This window comes from Pan paniscus, chromosome 14, assembly GCF_029289425.2.
Source record: "Pan paniscus chromosome 14, NHGRI_mPanPan1-v2.0_pri, whole genome shotgun sequence".
Taxonomy (NCBI): domain Eukaryota; kingdom Metazoa; phylum Chordata; class Mammalia; order Primates; family Hominidae; genus Pan; species Pan paniscus.
Window position 1 is genome coordinate 20,274,574 of NC_073263.2, and position 20,905 is coordinate 20,295,478.

The 20,905-nt window shown below is 36.7% G+C and overlaps 1 protein-coding gene across 28 annotated transcripts in view; it reads left to right on the forward strand.

Moving 5' to 3' along the window:
* The window catches only part of IFT88 (intraflagellar transport 88), a 124,648-nt gene that overhangs the window by 78,321 nt on the left and 25,422 nt on the right, over window positions 1-20,905 (forward strand). For all 28 annotated transcript variants that reach the window (XM_034936405.2, XM_003833018.5, XM_024925288.4 and 25 more), the window contains 3 exons: window positions 8,563-8,615; window positions 11,067-11,132; window positions 18,205-18,311. In XM_034936405.2, the coding sequence (XP_034792296.1) occupies window positions 8,563-8,615; window positions 11,067-11,132; window positions 18,205-18,311 (226 nt within the window). The remainder of the gene's footprint in view (window positions 1-8,562; window positions 8,616-11,066; window positions 11,133-18,204; window positions 18,312-20,905) is intronic.

Here is a 20,905-nt window from a genome sequence, read left to right on the forward strand (position 1 = left end):
GTCTCGAACTCCTGACCTCAGGTGATCCACCTGCCTCAGCCTCCCAAAGTGCTGGGATTACAGGCATGAGCCACCGCGCCCAGCCAAATTATTTTTATTTTCTTATATTTTATTCCATTTTACTTGGTCTTTATTGTGATAAATATATTTCCCTTTGCATAGAATTTTTTAAATATCCTCTTTAAGATACTTTATGTATTTTTCTTACTCATACCTCAGCAAACAATTATTGTTCCTTTATCAATCAGAAAATGACTTATCTCAGTCCTAGGACAAAGTTTCATCTCTAAAAGAGTCTTAATACAAGACAGTTTTGTTGGTTTCAATTTATAATTAATATATATGAAAAATTAAAATGTTTTCAGTGTCTTTAAGTTCGTATCAGAATGTGTTATACATATCTGATTCAAAACAATTCAAAAATAATTGGAATACATCATCTTCTGCTTTGTATTTGGCCATATTGAATTTTAAGAACAAATGCCCCTTAGAATAATTTGAATGATAAAGAAATGCTTAATAAGTGAAATGATTTCTGTTTGGAATTTCTATTAGGCAATTCATTTTGTGATATTTATTTCACATAAATTTCTTTTGAGAATTATAAAATTAATTACCAAGGATGAGGAGATAGTTTTAGTTTAATTGTATCTTTAAGATTAAAGCTATTTCAGTAACACACTGTAAGCTTTTTAATTACACTTAATACTACTCTAACATTAGCCATTAGCTCATGCAACACTCTTCCTTCTTTGAGGCTCAGTCCGCCACTGTTCCATTTTTAACTCCTATTTGTAAATGTCAGATGTTGATTAACAGTCAGTCCCTTACCTTACCTAGTCTAGCTTATATTCTTCCTTTTCTTTCCATCACTATTCTAGTCCCACAAGTTTTGACCTCCCTAACTCCATTGATCTTTACCCTCTCTGTAGTTCAGTCACCTGACTCGTCTGATTGTGATTATCACTAACACATTTACACCAATAAAATCTTTTTTTTTTTTTTTTGAGACGGAGGACGGAGTCTTGCTTTGTCGCCCAGGCTGGAGTGCAGTGGCGTGATCCCGGCTCACTGCAACCTCTGCTTCCCAGGTTTAAGCGATTCTCCTGCCTCAGCCTCCAGAGTAGCTGGGATTACAGGCACATGCCACTGCACCCGGCTAATTTTTGTTTTTGTTTTTGTTTTAGTAGAAACGGAGTTTCACCATGTTGGTGAGGCTGGTCTTGAACTCCTGACCTCAAGTGATCCATTCGCCTCAGCCTCCCAAAGTGCTGGGATTACAGGTGTGAGACACCACGCCCAGCCTACACCAATAAAATCTTAAGTTACAATGTCCAGCTGTCTGAACATAACCTCTTACCTTTCCAACTTCCATACTCCCTATTTTCCAGTGCATTTTTCTTTGGTGATATTGAGACCTCCCCTCTTGACCTTCCCCTTATCTTGCAGTCTCAGCCTCCTTCTGACTTTAATTCTGAGCTTATCCATACTAGATTGCTTAATTGGTCACATCTTTTCCCTTTCTTGCTAACATTCCTGGTTTTTTTTTTTTTCTCTCTCTCTCTTGCTTTACTACCCCATTTATTCCAAGAGATTTCAGTTCTTAGGTTATTCCAGCCATTGATTCCATTCCTTTACACAGGCTGTGAAATACTGTCAAAGGTAAATTATGTAACCAGGTGAATTGATGCTACACAAATCTGTGTGATATGAGCACTGCTCATCAGTCTTAAGTATTTCTCTCCCTCCTGTTTCTCTGATCTCTTCAATTCCCCTATGTATTTTATGCCTCGGTTTCCCAGAATATAGAAGCCTTTTTTAGAAACCTTCCTAACATTTCTCTCTACTTTTCTATAAACTTACTTCCACTTGCACCTGCTGTTATCTCCTTCTCAGTGACAGAAACTTATTCAATATACATTCATTATATTACATCTCTTTTGAGCATTTGTTTTCTATACCATATATCTTAATTTTTCACATTTTCTCTTTTTTACATGCTAAGCTTTGATTTGTTCTGTAAGTTCTACCTCTACAATAAAAATGTAGGCTTTTTGAGAAGTGAGAGTATTAGTTCTTATGTCACATAGTTCTTTACATATTCTTTAAATATTCTTTACATGTCAACTTGGCATATAGTTGAATTAAATTAAATTTCTTTACCGTAGAAACTCCTTGCCTTGCTGTATCTCTTAGATTTTTATGGTTCTTAATAATATGATGTTTTGGCAATTGGTTTAAGCATAAACTGTTGTTTTATTTTCTTTACATTCATAAATCATGTCTTAAAATATCAAGAAATCCTAGTTCTGACTGGTCCACTTAATGTAATTCCATTCTTCAGCAGCATTAGGTAATATTCTTTAATATTGATTGTGATGATGGTTATTATAAGACACCATCAAGTGGACCAATATATGCATTATGGGAATTCCAAAAGGGGAAGAGAGAGGAAAAGGGAGGAGAGAGACTATTTGAAGAAATTATTGCCATACTTCCCAAATTTGAGGAAAGACATGAATCCAGAAGTCCGCACAGGCCAGTGAATTCTATGTAGGAAAAACACTAAAAGATCCACAATGAGACACATTATGATCAAACTGTCCAAAAACAAAGAGAGAATCTCGACAGCAACAAGAGAAAAGTGGCTTATCACATACAGGGACCCTCAGTATGATTATTAGTAGATTTCTCACCAGAAACCTTGGAGGCCAGAAAGCAATGGAATGATGTAAAGTCCTGAAATTTAAAAGCAAACAAACAAACAAACAAAACACAAACTGTCAACCAAGGATTCTGTATCCTGGCCAAGCGTGATGGCTTATACCTGTAATCCCAGCACTTTGGAGGCCCAGGCAGGCAGATCACCTGAGGTCAGGAGTTCAAGACCAGCCTGTTCATCATGGCAAAGCTCTGTCTCTACTGAAAATACAAAAATTAGCTGGGTGTGGTGGCAGGTGCCTATAGTCCCAGCTACTCAGGAGGCTGAGGCATGAGAATCGCTTGAACCCGGGAGGCGGAAGTTGCAGTGAGCAGAGATCGCACCACTGCACTCCAGCCTGGGTGACAGAGCGAGACTCCGTCTCAGTAAGTAAATAAATAAATAAAATAAGTTTGTATTGTTCAAGTGAGATTGTTATAAGTTTCAGATGTTAATTATAATACCCAAGGTAATCATTAGGAAAATAACTAAAAAATCAAATAGTACACTATAAAAAAGTATTAGGAAAATAACTAAAAATCGAAATAGTACACTAAAAAAAATCAACAAAATACCAAAAAAGAGTAGTAATGGAAGAATTGAGGAAGAAAAAACATATAACACATGCAGAAAACAAATAACAGAAGCAAATCCTTCTGTGTCAATAATCACATTAAATATAAATTTATTAAACTTTCCCATTAAAAGAAAAACTTAGCAGATTAAATAAGAAAATCAGGGTCTATTTATATACTGTCTACAAGAGATGCACTTTAGATACAAGGACACAAAAGAGGTTGAAAGCAAAAGGATTGAAAAAGATATTCCAAACAAATATTAATGGTAACCAGAAGAGAGTTGGGAGGCTTTATTATTGTCAGACAAAACAGGCTTTAAGTCACAAAAGGTTACAAGAGCCAAAGAATGGTGCTATATATTGGTAAAAGGTTCGTTACTGCAAGAATGTACAACACTTAAAAACCCAACAGAGGAGCCCCAAAATATATGAAGCAAAAATTGATATAATTAAAGGGTGAAATAGACCTCATATTAGTTTGAGACTTAATACTTTTAAAAATGTGTGTTACCGTCTGTGAACCTCACACGGAAGATAAATAAGAAAATAAAGACTTAAGCAATGTATAAACCAGGTAGACCTAACAGTCATACACAAGACACTGAACCCAACAACAGGAGATTGTACATTCTTAAGTGTACATGGAACGTTCTCCAGGATAAACCATAGGTTAGGCCACAACTTAATTAATTGAAAAGATTGAACTCATACAAATTATCTTTTTCTGTCATAATGTAATGAAACTAGAAATTAATAACAAGGAAAACTGGAAAATTCACAAGTATGTGGAATTAAAGAACACACTCTTAACTAGTGGATCAAATATGAAATCACCAGGGAAGTTAGAAAGTAACTGAGACAAGTGAAAATGAAACACAATGTACTAAAACTTACAAGATGCTGCAAAAGCATCCCTAAGAGGGAAATTTATATCTGTAAGTACATTAAAGAAGAAGAAAGATCCCAAGTTAGTAACCTAACTAAGCACCTTAAGGAATTAGAAAAGGAAGAGCACTTTAAACCCAAAGATAGCAGCAGGAAGGAAATAATAAAGGTTAGAGCAGAGATAAATAAAATAGAGAATAGAAAAGCTGTAGAGAAAATCAACAAAACCAAAAATTGATTCTTTGAAAAGCTCAACAAAATTGACAAATCTCTAGCTAGAAGGACTAACAAAAAAAAGAGGACTTAATTACTAAGATTAGAAATGCAAGTAGAGGCCTCACTACCAATTTTACGTAAATAAAAAGTTATAAGAAAACAACCTTGCCTCAACAAATTAGATAACCTAGATAAAATGGTCAAATTTGTAGAAACACAATCAACCAAACCCAACTCAAGAAGAAATAAAAATCTGCATAGACCTATAACCAGTAAGGAAATTAAATCAGTAATAAAAAATATTCCAAGAAAGAAAAGCCATGGGCTACATGGATTCACTGGTGAATTCTGCCAGACATTTCAAGAAAAATTCACACCATTTTTTTTCAAACTCTCCTAAATATTGAAGAGAAGGTAAACACTTCGTAACTCAGTCAGTGAGGCCAGCATTATCCTTATCCTAAAGGCAAACAAAGACACTACAAGAAAACTACAGACCAATATCTTTTGTGAATGTAAATGCAAAAATACTCAACAAAATACTGGCAAACCAAATTTAGCCACATATTAAAAGAAGTAGTACATCATTCGCAAGTGGAATTTACTCCTAGAATGCAAAGATAGTTCAACATATGAAGATCAGTCAATTTAATACTTCACATTAATAGAATGAAGAAAAAACCCACGTGATCAGCTCAATTAATGCGGAAAAGGCGTATGACAAAATTCAACACCGCTTTGTGATAAAAATACTCCAATCAGGAATAGAAAGAACTTCCTTAACGTGTTAAAAAGTATTGTATGGAAACTCACAGCTAACAGGATACTGAATGGTGAAAGACCAAAAGCTTGCTTTCTTAAGATCAGAAACAAGGATGCCCACTTCCACTGCTTCTGATCAACATGGTACTGGAAGTTCTAGCCAGAGCAGGTAGGCAAGAAAAAGAAATAAAAGGCATCTACATGGGAAGAGATGAAGTAAAAATTAACCCTGTTCACAGATGACATGATCTTATATGTAGAACTCCCTAAGGAATCCACATAAAAATCTTAGATATAATAAATGAATTCAGCAAAGTTGCAGGATATAAAATTAACCCACAAAACTAGTTGTATTTCTATGTATTTGCAATGAAAAATCCAAAAAGGAAATTGAGAAAAAAATTCCATTTGCAATGGTATCAAAAAGAATAAAATAATTAGGGATTAATTTAGCCATGAAGGCAAGAGAGTGTCCCTTTTCCCTTGAGTGGTCTTGGCACCTTTTGGCACCTTTGTTGGAAATCAATTTACCATATATATGAGGATTTATTTCTGGATTCTAGATTCTATTCTGTTGGTGTATATATCCTTCTGCAGCAGTACCACACTGTTTCGATTACTGTAGCATTAAAGCAAATTTTAAAATCAGGAAGCATGAGTTCTTCAACTTTTTTCTTTTTCAAATTGTTTTGGCTATTCATGGTTCCTTGAGATTCCACATGAATATTAGGGTGAGTTTTCCTATTTTTGCAAAAACACCATTGGGATTTTGATAGGGATTGCATTAACGTTATAGATCACTTTGAGTAGTATTGTTTTCTTAAAAATATTAAGTCTTCCAATTCAAGCACACATATGCCTCTCCATCTATGTCTTCTTTAATTTATTTCAACAATGTTGTATAGTTTTCAGTGTATAGTAAGTATATACCCAAAGGAATTGAAAGCTGAGGCTCAAACAGATCAGATACTTACACATGTTTGTGTAAGTATCTGATCTGTTTGAGCCTCAGCTTTCAGTTTATGATAGTCAAAAGTAGCCTCAGCATTATTTATAGTAGCGAAAAGGTAGAAACAACCTAGGTGTCCATCAACAATGAATAAACAAAACATGGTACAGTAGTCCACCTTTATACAATGTTTTGCTGTCCACGGTTTCAGTTACCCTCAGTAAAGTACAATAAGACATTTTGAGAGAGACAGACCACATCTACATAATTCTATTATAGTATATTGCTTTATTTTATTAGTTATTATTAACCTCTTACCATGCCTAAGGTATAAATTGAACTTTATCATAGGTATGTTTGTATAGGAAAAAAAATAGTATATATAGGGTTCAGTAGTATTTGTAGTTTCAGGTATCCACTGGTGATCTTGGAACATACTCACCACAGATAAGGGGGGACCACAGTATATAAATAAAATGGAATATTATTCCACTATACAAAGGAAGTTCTGTTACATGCTACAACATGGAAGGACTTTGAAAACATTAGCTAAGTGAAAGAAGCCAGACACAAAAGAAAAAGTACTCCACTTACATGAAGTGTCTAAAATGGGCAAATTTGTAGAGATAGAAAGTAGATCAGAAGTTATTGGGGATTGTGGGGAAGGGAATTAAGAGTTACTGTTTAATGGTTGCAAAGTGTTTCTGTTTGGTGTCATAAAATGTTTTGGAGATAGTGGTGATGGTTGCACAACATTGTGAATGTGATAAATGCCACTGAATTGTACACCCAAGAATGGTAAATTTTGGCAAATGTTATGTTGTATATATTTTATCATAATTTTAAAGAATTAATACACTAAAACCATTGTATTGTGTCCTTTAAGTAGGTAAATTGTATGGTATATGAAGACTATCTCAGTAATTCAGCTCTTAATAAAAGGATACATACTGCCAGGTGCAGTGGCTCATGCCTGTAATTCCAGCACTTTGGGAGGATGAGACAGGCGGATCGCTTGACCTCAAGAGTTTGAAACTAGCCTGGGCAACATGGCAAAAATCTCTTTAAAAAAAAATAAAAACTAGCCTGCCATGGCAGTGTGTGCCAGTGGTCCCAGCTACTTGGGAGGCTGAGCCCAGGAAGGGGAGGTTACAGTGAGCTGAGATCATGCCACTGCACTTCAGTCTGGGTGACAGACTGGGACCCTGTCTGAAAAAAAAAAAAAGTTACATACTATATGATTGTATTCATTTAAAGTTCAAAAACAGGCTAGATTGACAGTATTAGAAGTCATTATACTTATCTTTATAGAGGAAGGAAGGTAATGTATTCAGAAACATAAATAATAATACCACATGGTAAATGCAACGCTAAGTGATTCCAGGGTGTTAGGAGAGCATATGGAACAGTCTATCCATGTGGCATTAGCAGAGAGTAAAGAGGTTGGAATGCACCTCTAAGCAGACATGGTGGTGTATACAAAAGCCAGAAGTCTAGCAAATGCAGGGGATACAGGGAAGTCCGTGCTCCTGTGTGAATTTGCTGTAACATGAAATGTTAAGCAAGGCACGGTGGGAGATGAGTTGGAGAAGCAGAAAAGATCTAGAAAGTAGATAAACTGGGTTAGAATCTTGGATTTAGCATGTAGGTGGAAGGGAGGTAACAGGTTTTAAGGAGGGAAGTAATGTGGTTAGATGTGTATTTTATTTAGATCACAGTGGGTGGCCGTGTAGGCAATGGATTTGAAGTTAAGTAACTTGCCCCAGTAGCAGGGCTGTGATTTAAAGCCAGATCTATCTGATTCCAGTAGGTAGGTTTGCCATCAAATCGAGTAGGAACTGAGGTTTTCTTTGAAGCCATCAGGCTTCTACTTAGAAAGGAGATTCAAAAAAATGAGACGAGCATAAATTGTTCCCTAGGTGTTTCTTCCTTCATATCTTGCCATCCTGAGATATTTTTAATAGAAGTATTTAGAAATCCTGGCTTTGGTTATTTATTTTAGAAAAGAATTTGATTTCTTTTTAATGGACAAAAAGGGATTAGTAGAATTTTTTTTACTCTCTGTTTAGTCGAAGCCTGATTCTTCAAACACTAGATCAAAAATCGCTTCTCAGGTACTAAATTTGCAAGCAAGTATAAGTATTATGATAAAAGATTATAGCAAAAGTAATGATCCTTTAAGTTTAAAGTAGAATGCAGTGGGTTTTAACCAAACAGGTTAAGTGGTTCTCATATGAATATCTAAATAAAGGTATGAACTAGAGGAACTTTGAAGAACACTTAAATTTATATGTCCTAATATAAATATGACAAGCAATACTGAGGGAAATTATATATCTGCTGTTCTCAATAATAAAAATTATCTAACAAAAGGTCAAAAAGTAATTGTAAAATAGTAGATACATAGCTTTATAAAACTGAGCATCACAGATTTTTTTATCTCTAATTTCATCTCATTTATTTATTTTATAGGCCTACACAAGTGAAATGGCAGCTGATGGTAGCTAGTTGTTTCAGAAGAAGTGGTAAATGCTTTAGTTTTATTCATTTTGTAGATATTTTGCTTCTTTCCTTTTAGGTAATTATGCATATAAATGTGTTCCAGTTGCATATCTGTTTATTAAAATACTAACTTTTTATAACTGTACATAATTCAAAGCATTGTATGAAAAACACAATAATTACTACATACAAAAAAGTTATGCTTACAAAATGGGTATTAATCATGTATTCCAATACTTGTCTTAAAAACAGATTTGTTATTTCTCAAAGTTAACATGTAATCATTTTCACAAGTTAGCCACAGAAAAAAATAGGCATACTGTATACATTATATTTCCATTTTCTACTCAGTTAATTCTAAATGTCCTGTGTGCTCGGCCAAATTTATGACACTTGAGAAGCCTGAGAAAAGCTCACACTGAGACAAGTGTGACTATATGTTTTTTATACCAAAGATCACTGGCTATCTTGGTTTGTGTTTTTGTTACTGCTTTTATTAAATTCTTGCTGATGACACATATCCTGAAGGATAGAGATGCTATTAGTTTTAGGCTAACTGTGAAGTGAATAATATGCATAAAATATCAAAGATCAAGCTGGGAGAGAAATGTGAACAAATTTATAATCCCTCTTGTAGAGCATAAAAATGACCCAGGAAAAGAAAGTATTCAATCTAAGGGAAGAGGGAAGCACAAGTTTTGAAAGTGTTGGCAGTTTGTTCTCACCCAGTTTCGGGGGAGGTTTCCTTCTTTATCTCTGTGAGCACCTTCAGAATGGCATCAGAAATGTTTTAATACATAACTCAGTGTATTCCTCAAATCATTTTAGGGGGGATCTGTAATTCCTATTGAATGTACAACATGACTATACTATATATTCAATTTATATCAACATGAGTTCTCAATTGCCTATGTTCATTTCAACGTCAGTCATATAGAAAGTATATATATACATATGAACTATTCTAAATGATTTAAAGACATAGCCTGCTTCAGTTATGGAAGTACAGGATAGAAGCAGCAGCTAGCATTGAGAACTGGCTTTGGGTCAGATGCTTCCTGTCTCTATTTCATCCCTCTTGTAGAGAGAGGCCCAGAGAGATTATAACTCATTTGCTAAGATTTTAGGAAAGATCTTTGACCCAAATTCGTTTTTCCTATTTTGGCTGCTACATGAAGCTAAATTATTTTGTTATAAAATAAATTGCTTTCTGTAAACTTTCTAATGTTTAAAAAACTGTAAAGGCCGGACACAGTGGCTCACGCCTGTAATTCCAGCACTTTGGGAGGCTGAGGCTGGCAGATCACGAGGTCAAGAGATCGAGACCATCCTGGCCAACATGGTGAAACCCCATCTCTACTAATAATACAAAAATTAGCTGGGCTTGGTGGTGCACGCCTGTAGTCCCAGCTACTCGGGAGGCTGAGGCAGGAGAATCACTTGAAGCCAGGAGGCGAAGGTTGGAGGTTGCAGTGAGCCGAGATTGCGCCACTGCACTCACTCCAGCCTGGTGACAGAACAAGACTCCATCTCAAAAAAAAAAAACAAAAAACAAAAAACATAAAAACATTTATTTATTCATTCATTCATTCATTCATTCATTTTGAGACAGAGTTTTACTCTGTCACCCAGGCTGGCCTGCAGTGGCACTAATCTCAGCTCACTGCAACTTCCACCTCCTGGGTTCAAGCGATTCTCCTGTATCAGCCTCCCCAGTAGCTGGGTTTATAGGTGTGTGCCACCATGGCCAGTTAATTTTTGTATTTTTAGTAGAGAAGGGGTTTCACCATGTTGCCCAGGCTGGTCTCAAACTCCTGGCCTCAAGTGGTCCACCCACCTCAGCCTCCCAAAATGCTGGGATTAAAGGAGTGAGCCACCACGCCCAGCCCAAAAAAACTATAAAAACATCTTAAATATTTTCCAACTAAATGAATGACATTGACATTACTATAAGTATATAACTTAGATTATTTTTAAATTTGTCAATTCATCTGGAATAATCTTTTTTTAGAAAATTGAATGGATCTTAATTTTTGCCACTAAAATATTTAAAGTGAACCAGGCTCAGCAATGTGCGTCTATAGTCCCAGCTACTCTGGAGGCTAAGACACGAGGATTGTTTCAGCTCAGGAGTTTATAGGCTGTAGTACTTAATGGTTGTGCCTGTGAATAGCCACTGTACTCCAGCCTGGGCAACAGAGTGAGACCTCATCTCTTTAAAAAAAAAAAAAAAAAAAAAAAAAAGGGAAGAAGCTAAATTTCAGCTATCACCCATTTACTTCTGCTTTCACCCTTATTTCAAATTTATTTTATCTATACATTTTTCTTCTAAAAGTTATATTAAGTGGTATATAAAACATGAAACCTTTCTATTAAACCATTAAATAGCCAGTATATCAGTTAAAATTAATATTTTTCTGAATCCTGTTAGTTTCTATAATTTGCTAATATATTTTTCTCTTGTTTGTTTATAGGTAACTACCAAAAAGCATTAGATACTTATAAAGATACTCACAGAAAATTTCCAGAAAATGTCGAATGTAAGTGGCATTACATAATGTAACTTTGAAGTGATAAGTTCTCATATTTTATGTTCTAATATATAATTACCTTTGCTATAGTAATTGTATACGTAAATACCAACCTATAATTTGTGATACATATTTTAAATATTTTTATAGGATCAGAAAATTTGACTATGCAAGTACATATTTTTATGTAACTAATTGTTGATGGATTTAAATATACCGCAGAATTTTCTTTAATACTAAAAAAATACATATTTCAGAGTTCTATAGAATTTTAAGAAAGCATTTTGGCCTATGGTTGATTTTTCAAAGTTTGTAAACCTGTGGTATTTTATAGGAAAGACATTTTTAACTGTCCATTTTAGTAAACAACTTCTAAAGGTTGAGAAAATAATTTTAGGGTTTATAAAAATTGAACATTAATAATCTTGCTGATATAATAGCAAATAATTTTTTTTTAGACAGAGTCTTGCTCTGTTGCCCAGGCTAGAGTGCAGTGGTGTGATCTCAGCTCACCACAACTTCCACCTCCTGAGTTCAAGTGATTCTCCTGCCTCAGCCTCCCTAGTAGCTGGGACTCTAGGCGCGCACCACTGTGCCTGGCTAATTTTTGTATTTTTAGTAGAGACGGGTTTTACTATGTTGGCCAGGCTGTTCTCAAACTCCTGACGTCGTGATCCACCTACCTTGGCTTCCCAAAGTGCTGGGATTACAGGCGTGAGCCACTGTTCCTGGCCGCAAATAATTTTTAATGTTACTTCAATTTTAAAACATTATGTTAATATGCTGCGTACTCAGTTGTAAAGTTATCTTTGTAGAAGATATTCATTTATTTACTATCTTGTTGCACAGTGGATTGATGCAACTTACAGTAATAATGTGAAGTATGGCAGTAACAACAAAATCAAGAAAAACGTAAAGTAAGCACAGTCATATGCCACATGTTCTCACTAAACTATAAATTTGTCCCTGAATAGCCTTGCAGCCAAAGGAAAGAGAAAAGTTACAAGCAGTTGTACAATTTTTACTGTTTTATGTGGAAATATAAAGCAATTTATTGGGAAGAAGAAGTATCTCTTCAACTCTTAATTCACTTCTGTTTAGACATTGAGAGATACAGTAGATAAAATCATTGAAAGATACAGTAGATACTTTCTTAAATAACATCCCTATAGCAAATAAAATAATATGCTGGAAACGACCATGTTAAAATTTGTTCTTCAAGGCTGGGCACAGTGGCTCACGCCTGTAATCCCAGCACTTTGGGAGGCTGAGGTGGGCAGATCACCTGAGGTCAGGAGTTGAAGACCAGCCTGGCCAATAGAGTGAGATTCTGTCTCAAAATAAATAAATAAATAAATAAATAAATAAATAAATTTGTTCTTCAATGACAATGAACACAAAACAATGCATTACAATTTAGTGAAAACAAATCTTTTCTGAGCCAAGTTTTCTAATGGCCAAGGATTAGATGTACTACGTGTTTCTTCATTAATATATTTCTCCATTTGGCTTTCTAGAAAAGCTCAACAGCAGTTAGCTCAGTTATGGTCTTTGGTAGGAGTGTAGGAGCAGGGTGTTCTCTAATGCTGATTAGAAGTAGACTCATTAACTTAACAGCAGTAGTTTTCACAAATACCAATCAGGAAATAGGCTACATGGGAATTACTTCTAGAATTTTTTTTTTTTTTGGAGATGGAGTTTTCTTCTTGTCTCCTAGGCTGGAGTGCAGTGGCGCCATCTTGGCTCACTGCAACCTCTGCCTCCTGGGTTGAAGAGATTCTCCTGCTTCAGTGTCCCTAGTAGTTGGGATTACAGGCACACGCCACCACGCCCAGCTAATTTTTGTTTTTAGTAGAGACGGGGGCTCTACTAAAAACAAAATCACTCTTCAAGCGATTCTCTTGCTTCAGCCTCCCAAATTGCTAGGATTGCAGGTGTGAGCCACCATGCCCGGCCTAGAACTTTTTTAAAGTACAAATTTCTAGCCCTACCTAGAAAGATTTTCATTTAGATTTACAGTGGATGCAGGCGTCTGTTTTTTCCTATTTCTTTTTAAAGAACTTTCTATGTGATTCTTAATCTCAGTCACATTAGAGAACTAGTGCTTTAGAGATTAAATGAGAGATAGCAGTAATAACTTTTCTTGAAAGTGGAACAACCCAAAAGTCTGCTAGGCAAGAGTTTCTCAGCCTTGGCACCTTTGACATTTGGGATTGTGCAATTCCACATTGTGGGAGGCCATCCAGGGGGTTATGGAATGTTTGGTAAAATCCCTGGCCTCTGTCCAATAGATTAGCTAGTAGCTCTCTCACCCCTAGATATGAAAACCAGAAATGTCTCTAGACATTGCCAGTGTCCCTTGGGGGTGCAAAATTGATGCCAGTTGAGAACTCTTGAAGTAACCATAGCACCTCTGCACTGGACCGGAAAAGGGAATGTCTTCAAGGAAGGCCAGGTTTTTTTCTTTAGAGTATGAGTCACTCTAAGAATCAAATGAATGATTGTCTATGCCATAGAGGGTGTCTAAGATAACTTTGGCCTATTTAATTTTCAAAACAAATGTAATCAATAGTCTACCTTAACTGTAGTCGTAGAAAAAACATTTACACCCATGGAATGTGCTGTTTTAAGAAGACTAGTTTTCTGGATAAAACTAGCAGGATAATTTAGTTTTAAAACATATTCTTCACCAAAAATTGACCTGCTTTACAGAGTTACAGATGATGTACTAAATTTCAGAGAACATCCACCAAAAATAATGATTTTTACTTTACATTAAGTGTTTCTGGCTGTGCGTGATGGCTCATGTCTGTAATCTCCACACTTTGGGACACCAAGGCCGGAGGATTGCTTGAGCCCAGGAATTCAAGACCAGCCTGGGAAACATGGCAAGACCTCAACTCTTCTAAATATGAAAAAAATATCAGGGCATGGTGGCGTGCATCTATAGTTCCACCTGCTCGGGAGGCTGAGACGGAAGGATCGCTTGAACCCAGGAGTTCCAAACTGCAGTGAGCTGTGATTGTGCCAGTGCACTCCAGCCTGGGCATCTCTAAATCTCTTAAAAAAAAAAAAATTCCTAAGCCAATCTTTATTTGCAGAAAGTACAAATTACCTTCTTATTCTGAATTATTAATATAAATGTATATGCAAATGCAATTTTTATAGTAATGTGTGATATTTTAAGTTACTTTATACTATTAACTTTTACAATACTTTATGGTCTTTTTTTTTTTTTTGAGACAGCGTCTCACTCTGTCACCCAGGCTAGAGTGCAGTGGTGCGATCTCGGCTCACTGCAACCTCTGCTGTCCAGGTTCAAGTGATTCTCCTGCCTCAGCCTCCCGAGTAGCTGGGATTACAGGTGCCTGCCACCATGCCCGGCTAATTTTTGTAGTTTTAGTAGGGATGGGGTTTCACCATCTTGGCCAGGCTGGTCTTGAACTCCTGACCTCATGATCTGCCCGCCTCAGCCTCCCAAAGTGCTGGGATTACAGGCGTGAGCCACCGCGCCTGGTCTACTTTAATGGTCTTAAATTGCTGGTATATTTACAAATTATTGTGGAGTGGAGTGACTATTCTGTTCCAGATGTTGTTCTAGCACTGTGGATGTAGCAGAAAACAAAAGAGACCAAAATCCTTGATGTCATGGAACTTGGTTCTAGTGGGAAAAGACAATAAACAAATAATGTCAGTAGTTATAAGTGCTATGAAGGCAAAACAGGTAAGGAGCTAGAGAATGTGGGAGGGGCTGGTATTTGAGACAGGGTTGTCATGGAACGGCTTTCTGTTAAATTAGCATTTGAGCAGAGACCTGAAAGAATAGACAGAAGCAAGCCATGACGATATGGAGGTCAATGTGGTTGAAGCACAGTGGACGATGTGATGGGGAGAGAGAGGCAGAGTGGGTGTGCCAGGACCTGTGGATCCTCACAGGCCTTAGGTCAGGGCTTCAAATTATATTTCTGGGGAGATGATGAACCATTGGAGGATTTTGTGTGGAAGAATAATACAATTTGACATATGTTTTCAAAAGGTTCTAAAGTGTGATTAACTCAAGCTTCTGTACCTGAGGTCCAAATCAAAAGATTGTTTTGGCTGCTGTATGGAGAATAAGCTGGAGTGGGCAGTACCGAAATGCAAAATCACAGTATTCACTTGGACTAATGATTTAGCAGTGGAGGTGGGCAGGATGGATTCTGAATATGTATCAAAGGTATCAGTGCCAGCACTTGCTGGCCATTTAGATGTGAGACTTGAGGGAGAGAGTGTCAAGGGTAATTGCACAAATATAGCTCTGGGAGCTGGAAGGATGGAGCTGCCATCCGCTGAGATGTAGGAAACTGGGGAAGAAGCAGCTTTTGGAGGGAAAAATCAAAACCTTTTTTTAGATATGTTGTGTTTGAGCTACCTTTTCGATGTCCAAGAGGATGTATTAAATAGGCACTTAGGGAGAAGTTGGGGGCCATCTTCATATAAATTTATTTCAGTATGTTTAGCACATATTTTTGTGTTCTGTTATTATATATATTATCAGTAATACTTTTGAAAAAATGGAGTGTTCACTAGCTTTAAGACTTTCCTGTTTCTTTATCCATTCATTTGTTCCCCAGAACTTTTACCAACTATTTTTTATGTGCTGGGGATACAACAGATATATCAACTTGATTTCTGCCTCCTAGGACTCACAAATAGTTAACTGATATAGGTTAATAAATGAGATAACTGAAAAAATGTGCAAAGTGCTGTCAAAATACAGAGGATCTCTTAACTCTGCCCAAACTAGGGGACGATTGACATAATTAGGTTTTACAGAGGAATTAACATTTGAAGTGGCCTTGAAGGGTACGGAGGGTTTTATCAGGAAGGAAAGGCAGGAACAGGCACTGCAGGTAGACAGTAGCATTAGTAAGGGCAGAGTTAGAGGGATGCAGAGTCTATTTCAAAAGGTAGTCTATTGTGGAAAATGTAGCAGATTGAAGATGTGTTTTCTTATACTACAAACCAAAAAAAGACAGTTTATAAAAACTATAAATGCGGCTGGGTGCGGTGGCACACGCCTGTAATCCCAGCACTTTGGGAGGCCAAGACGGGCGAATCACGAGCCAGGAGTTCAAGACCAGCCTGACCAACATGAGGAAACCCTTGTCTCTACTAAAAATACAAAAAATTAGCTGGGCATAGTGGTGGGCACCTGTGATCCCAGCTACTCAGGAGGCTGAGGCAGGAGAATTGCTTGAACCCAGGAGGCAGAGGTTGCAGTGAGCTGATATTGTGCCAGTGCACTCCAGCCCAGGTGACAGAGCAAGACTCCATCTTAAAAAAAAAAAAATTATAAATGTACAAGAACAAAGAGATAATTAAATTTTAGGAATGTTTTCTGCTTAGCAGATTAGAAGAACTGCAGAGGTATGTAGGTAGTGGAGAAGTCAGCAGAAGCAAAACAATTCTTGACATAGAACCCCAGGAAATCCCGGGAATTGGAGGCATCAGAAAATGGGAGGGGTGCTGGCTGCTTCTGAAAACAGGAGGGTTGGCTGCAAGTCTGGATGTGATACAGCTAGATTTTCAAATGCCCTACCTAAATCGTACAGCAGGAATTTAGGCAGAATGCAATGATGTTGTTGGTGGATGATGTCGGGAGATGTATTTGAAAGATATTTAATAGAGCCAAAATGATTAATTCTGGGACGAAGCTTCCAGAAGAAGGATCAGGCAGCAATATTTGCTGTTCTGCAGCCTCTGCTGGTGATACCCAGGCAAACAGGGTCTGGAGTAGACCTCCAGCAAACTCTAACAGACCTGCAGCTGAGGGGCTTGTCTGTTAGAAGGAAGACTAAAAAACAGAAAGGAATAGCATCAACATCAACAAAAAGGATACCCACAAAAAAAAAAAAGCCTACCGACCAAAAAAAGTCCAGGACCAGACAGATTCACAGCCAAATTCTACCAGAGGTGCAAAGAGGAGCTGGTACCATTCCTTCTGAAACTATTCCAGTCAATAGAAAAAGAGGGAATACTCCCTAACTCATTTTATGAGGCCAGCATCATCCTGATACCAAAGCCACACAGAGACACAACAAAAAAAGAGAATTTTAGACCAATATCCCTGATGAACATCTATGTCTCTGGATGGATGAGTAATGAGTAACTTTTATTTTTTGTTTTTTACCTTTGTATGTTTTACAAATTCTCTATAATGACCTGCATTGCAGTTGTATTGAAGGAAAATATTATTTTTAAATGAGATAATAAAAATATTTTAAAGTAATTTAGACCACAAATGGCAAAGGCCATTCTTACAGATGTAAAGACAAAATTATTGTGTTTTTTAGCATCTATTGCATGTTTTTAAAATGTTGCTAATTTTAGAAACACAAGCTTGAATGAAAAAGCAAATTCCAGGAGACTGTATACAGAACAATACCATTTTTATAAGACCCAATAGCAAGCAGAACTAAACGATATGTCATCTGGTGATATGTATAAAGTGATCGAAGATTTTGTTGTTGTTATTGTATACAAGACATGATTAACACAAAACTTTTTATTGTGATTATTTTATATATATTTGATGTCAACTGTAAGACCAGCCACTGTAAAATACATCTTTTTTATCTTCCTAGTGCTTTGCACAGTGTGAATAATACTTATTTTAAAAATGAATTTACTGACAGTAATAACATTAGTAATGATTATTATATGTATAAACTGTCTACACTTTTTAGCCTAGTCTCTCTTATAGCTCTTTATATGTATTTATGAAACTGCTATAGAACATTAACAAATGTTACATTTGCCTTCTAAGTTCTCTGCCAGCAGTGTCCTCTGCCATGTTCCTTCTAAGTTCTGGCAGCGTGAGGACAGGACACATGGAGAGAGACCCTTTAAACCTCCTTCCAAGGAAGTCAGTTCTCCCTGGTCCAGAGATTGCAAAGTGTAATTATTTTTCAGGAGAAAAATACTATTTGTAAGCATCATTCCTACCTGTATCCCAAAAGACTGAGTTCACTGATTTATTGAGCTTTTAACAAATATACTGTGCCTTTATTCTTTCCTAAATGTATATTTTACAATTTAGGTCTGCGTTTCTTAGTTCGTCTCTGCACAGATCTTGGATTAAAAGATGCTCAAGAATATGCCAGAAAACTGAAGAGGTTGGAAAAAATGAAAGAAATAAGGGAACAGGTATCTCATATGGGCCCCAAACTGCAGTCTGTTAATTTTTAGAATGTCAGCCTACTATAGCTCAAATGTGTGATGTTAGGAGCTTCTATAAGAAAACAGAGTTGAAATTTTTTTCTGCTCTGACATAATAGGAGGAATAACTAAAACTCTAGTTTGAGGATAAAATTCTGGCAAAAGTGGATTCCCAGGGAGAGGAAGTGCAATAGATTTCATATTATCTTAGTGGATAGCTACTAACAGACAAATAATTATAATTTTCCACAACATGAAATAGCTTACAGGTTAATTTGAAGACATAATTTTAATTGGAAAGTCCTGTGGACCATGAGAGACAGTTACTTCTCTGCAACAATGGAATCTGTGAGTGTGTACAAGTTTTCTAGGTGATTTTTATTGTCGCCAAAGTTTGAGAAGCACTCAGGCTTTATGCTCCTGAAGGGTTACCTTGATCAAATACCAACTCAGGATATAGAAGCTAATTTAAGAGGTGAAAAAGTAGACATAAAATATATCAGGCAGTGGATTTTCTTATATTGTTTTAAAATGGAAAAAGATTTGTATAAACTTAAGAGAGGAACATAAACCAATTCAGGTTTATGTGGGTCAGGGTAATTTCTCTTGCTGATTCCCTAACTCCTGTTTTAAAATGTTAAAACTAGAAGTTTTATCTGAAATGATTTTTCAGAGAAACTAGTCCTCTTTCTGGAACTATTATGGAAAGGAAGACTGTTCTCTTTTTTGTGCTTGGGGGAATCCACATTTTTGGGTAAGAAGAAAACATTGTACATTGTACATTGTACATTCATTAGTGCCAGCAAGAAGCAATTGTGGCACTGGGTTGTTGGCCAGGCAAGACAGACTCACTCTCAGCCCTCCATTCCTGAACACTGTGAGCCCCATAATGGTGTGGACCAGCCCCTGGAAACTGCAAGCCATGTAGCAGTGCTGTTTTTTAAAAGATGTTTTGCTTTTCTGCTTCACTGAACATGAAAAACATTAGCAGACAAACAAAGAGGTCTGTCAAAGCAAGAGTGTATGTTTGGAATAGAGCAAAATGGGAAGAGCAGGGCTTGAGGAATGAATATTTTAAATATGAAAAAGGAAGAGAAAAACAGCCAAAACACCAAAAAGGTTGGAGAATAAAGGTAAACTATTAAGAAGAAAAAGAAAATAAAGAAATAATAGAGACTGGGCACGGTGGCTCACGCCTATAATCCCAGCACTTTGGGAGGCCAAGGTGGGCAGATCACGAGGTCAGGAGATCGAGACCATCCTGGCTAACACACTGAAACACTGTCTCTACTAAAAATACAAAAAATTAGCTAGGCGTGGTGGAGGGCACCTGTAGTCCCAGCTACTTGGGAGGCTGAGGCAGGAGAATGGCATGAACCTGGGAGGCGGAGCTTGCAGTGAGCTGAGATCGTGCCACTGCACTCCAGCCTGGGCAACAGAGCGACACTCCGTCTCAAAAAAAAAAAAAAGACAAAATGCAGAATATTTTCATTGCTAGTCTAAAGATAAAAATATATTCAATTTTTAAATCAAATTTCTAAATTTTCAGACTATTCAAATACAGAAATGCTGTTTCAATATTTGCCAGTTTTCCCCCAAAGTAATCAGGAAACAATGCCAAGAAATGCTTTCTTTTGGCCAGATTGACAAAATAGCATGTGACATTCAAAATTAATATATCATTGGTACATATACCCAAATTTCCAGTTATTACCAAAATGCAATGAAAATAAACGTATAGTCAAGTTGAGCAGAAACCCTTTTGGTTATATTTCTTAAAAGGAGAGAGATCCAGTATTAAGATCCCATATTTAGCTCTAAAATTAACCAAACTAAAAAATGCAATTTTTAAAAAATTCTGTATGTGTAATAATGGCTATAAGAATGTCTTGTACAATTTATATATTATTGACAAAAGTCAACAAAACTACTGAACAGAATATATCCTTAGTACAAAACTGATGGTGATTTGCATGTTGATTACATTTTCTAGGTTAAGATCACCAGTCATTTCTTTAAGGCCATTGATTTCAGATACTCTCATGCATTGCCCTGTGTTAGCCTCTCTGTTGTTTCGCTCAGAAAACATTGATTATGATCTGCCGTGCATATGGAGGACACAGTGAGGGACAAGAGTTGGCCCTGGTGCCTGAGGCACTCTAGGCAGAGCTGTGGGACTGAGAGGGGAGGGTCTTTGCTCCGAGAGGAGGTACTCAGAGGCCGTTCCCAGAGGGGCTTGTGTTTGGAGTGGGCATGATTGGACACTTGGAGTTTGGGGTGGTGAGAAAAAAATGTGGGCAGAGGTCTGAGGACAGGAAGTTAATATGGGTCCTTTGGAATTGAAGCCACTAAGGAATGTTTTTAATTTTGTTTTCTCTTGAATTTACAGTCAGCCAGTCTTCTTAAGAACCCTTAACTACGTAACAAGTAACTGCTCCTTGTTCCATAGAACCGAAACCCAATTCTTAAGAAGTAAATGCGTAGTATGGTGGACAGAACCCCGTACTTTTTTCCTGACATGACCATTGGTCAACCGTGTGATCTGGAATGGATGTTTACCTTTCTGGACTTCATTCTTATCA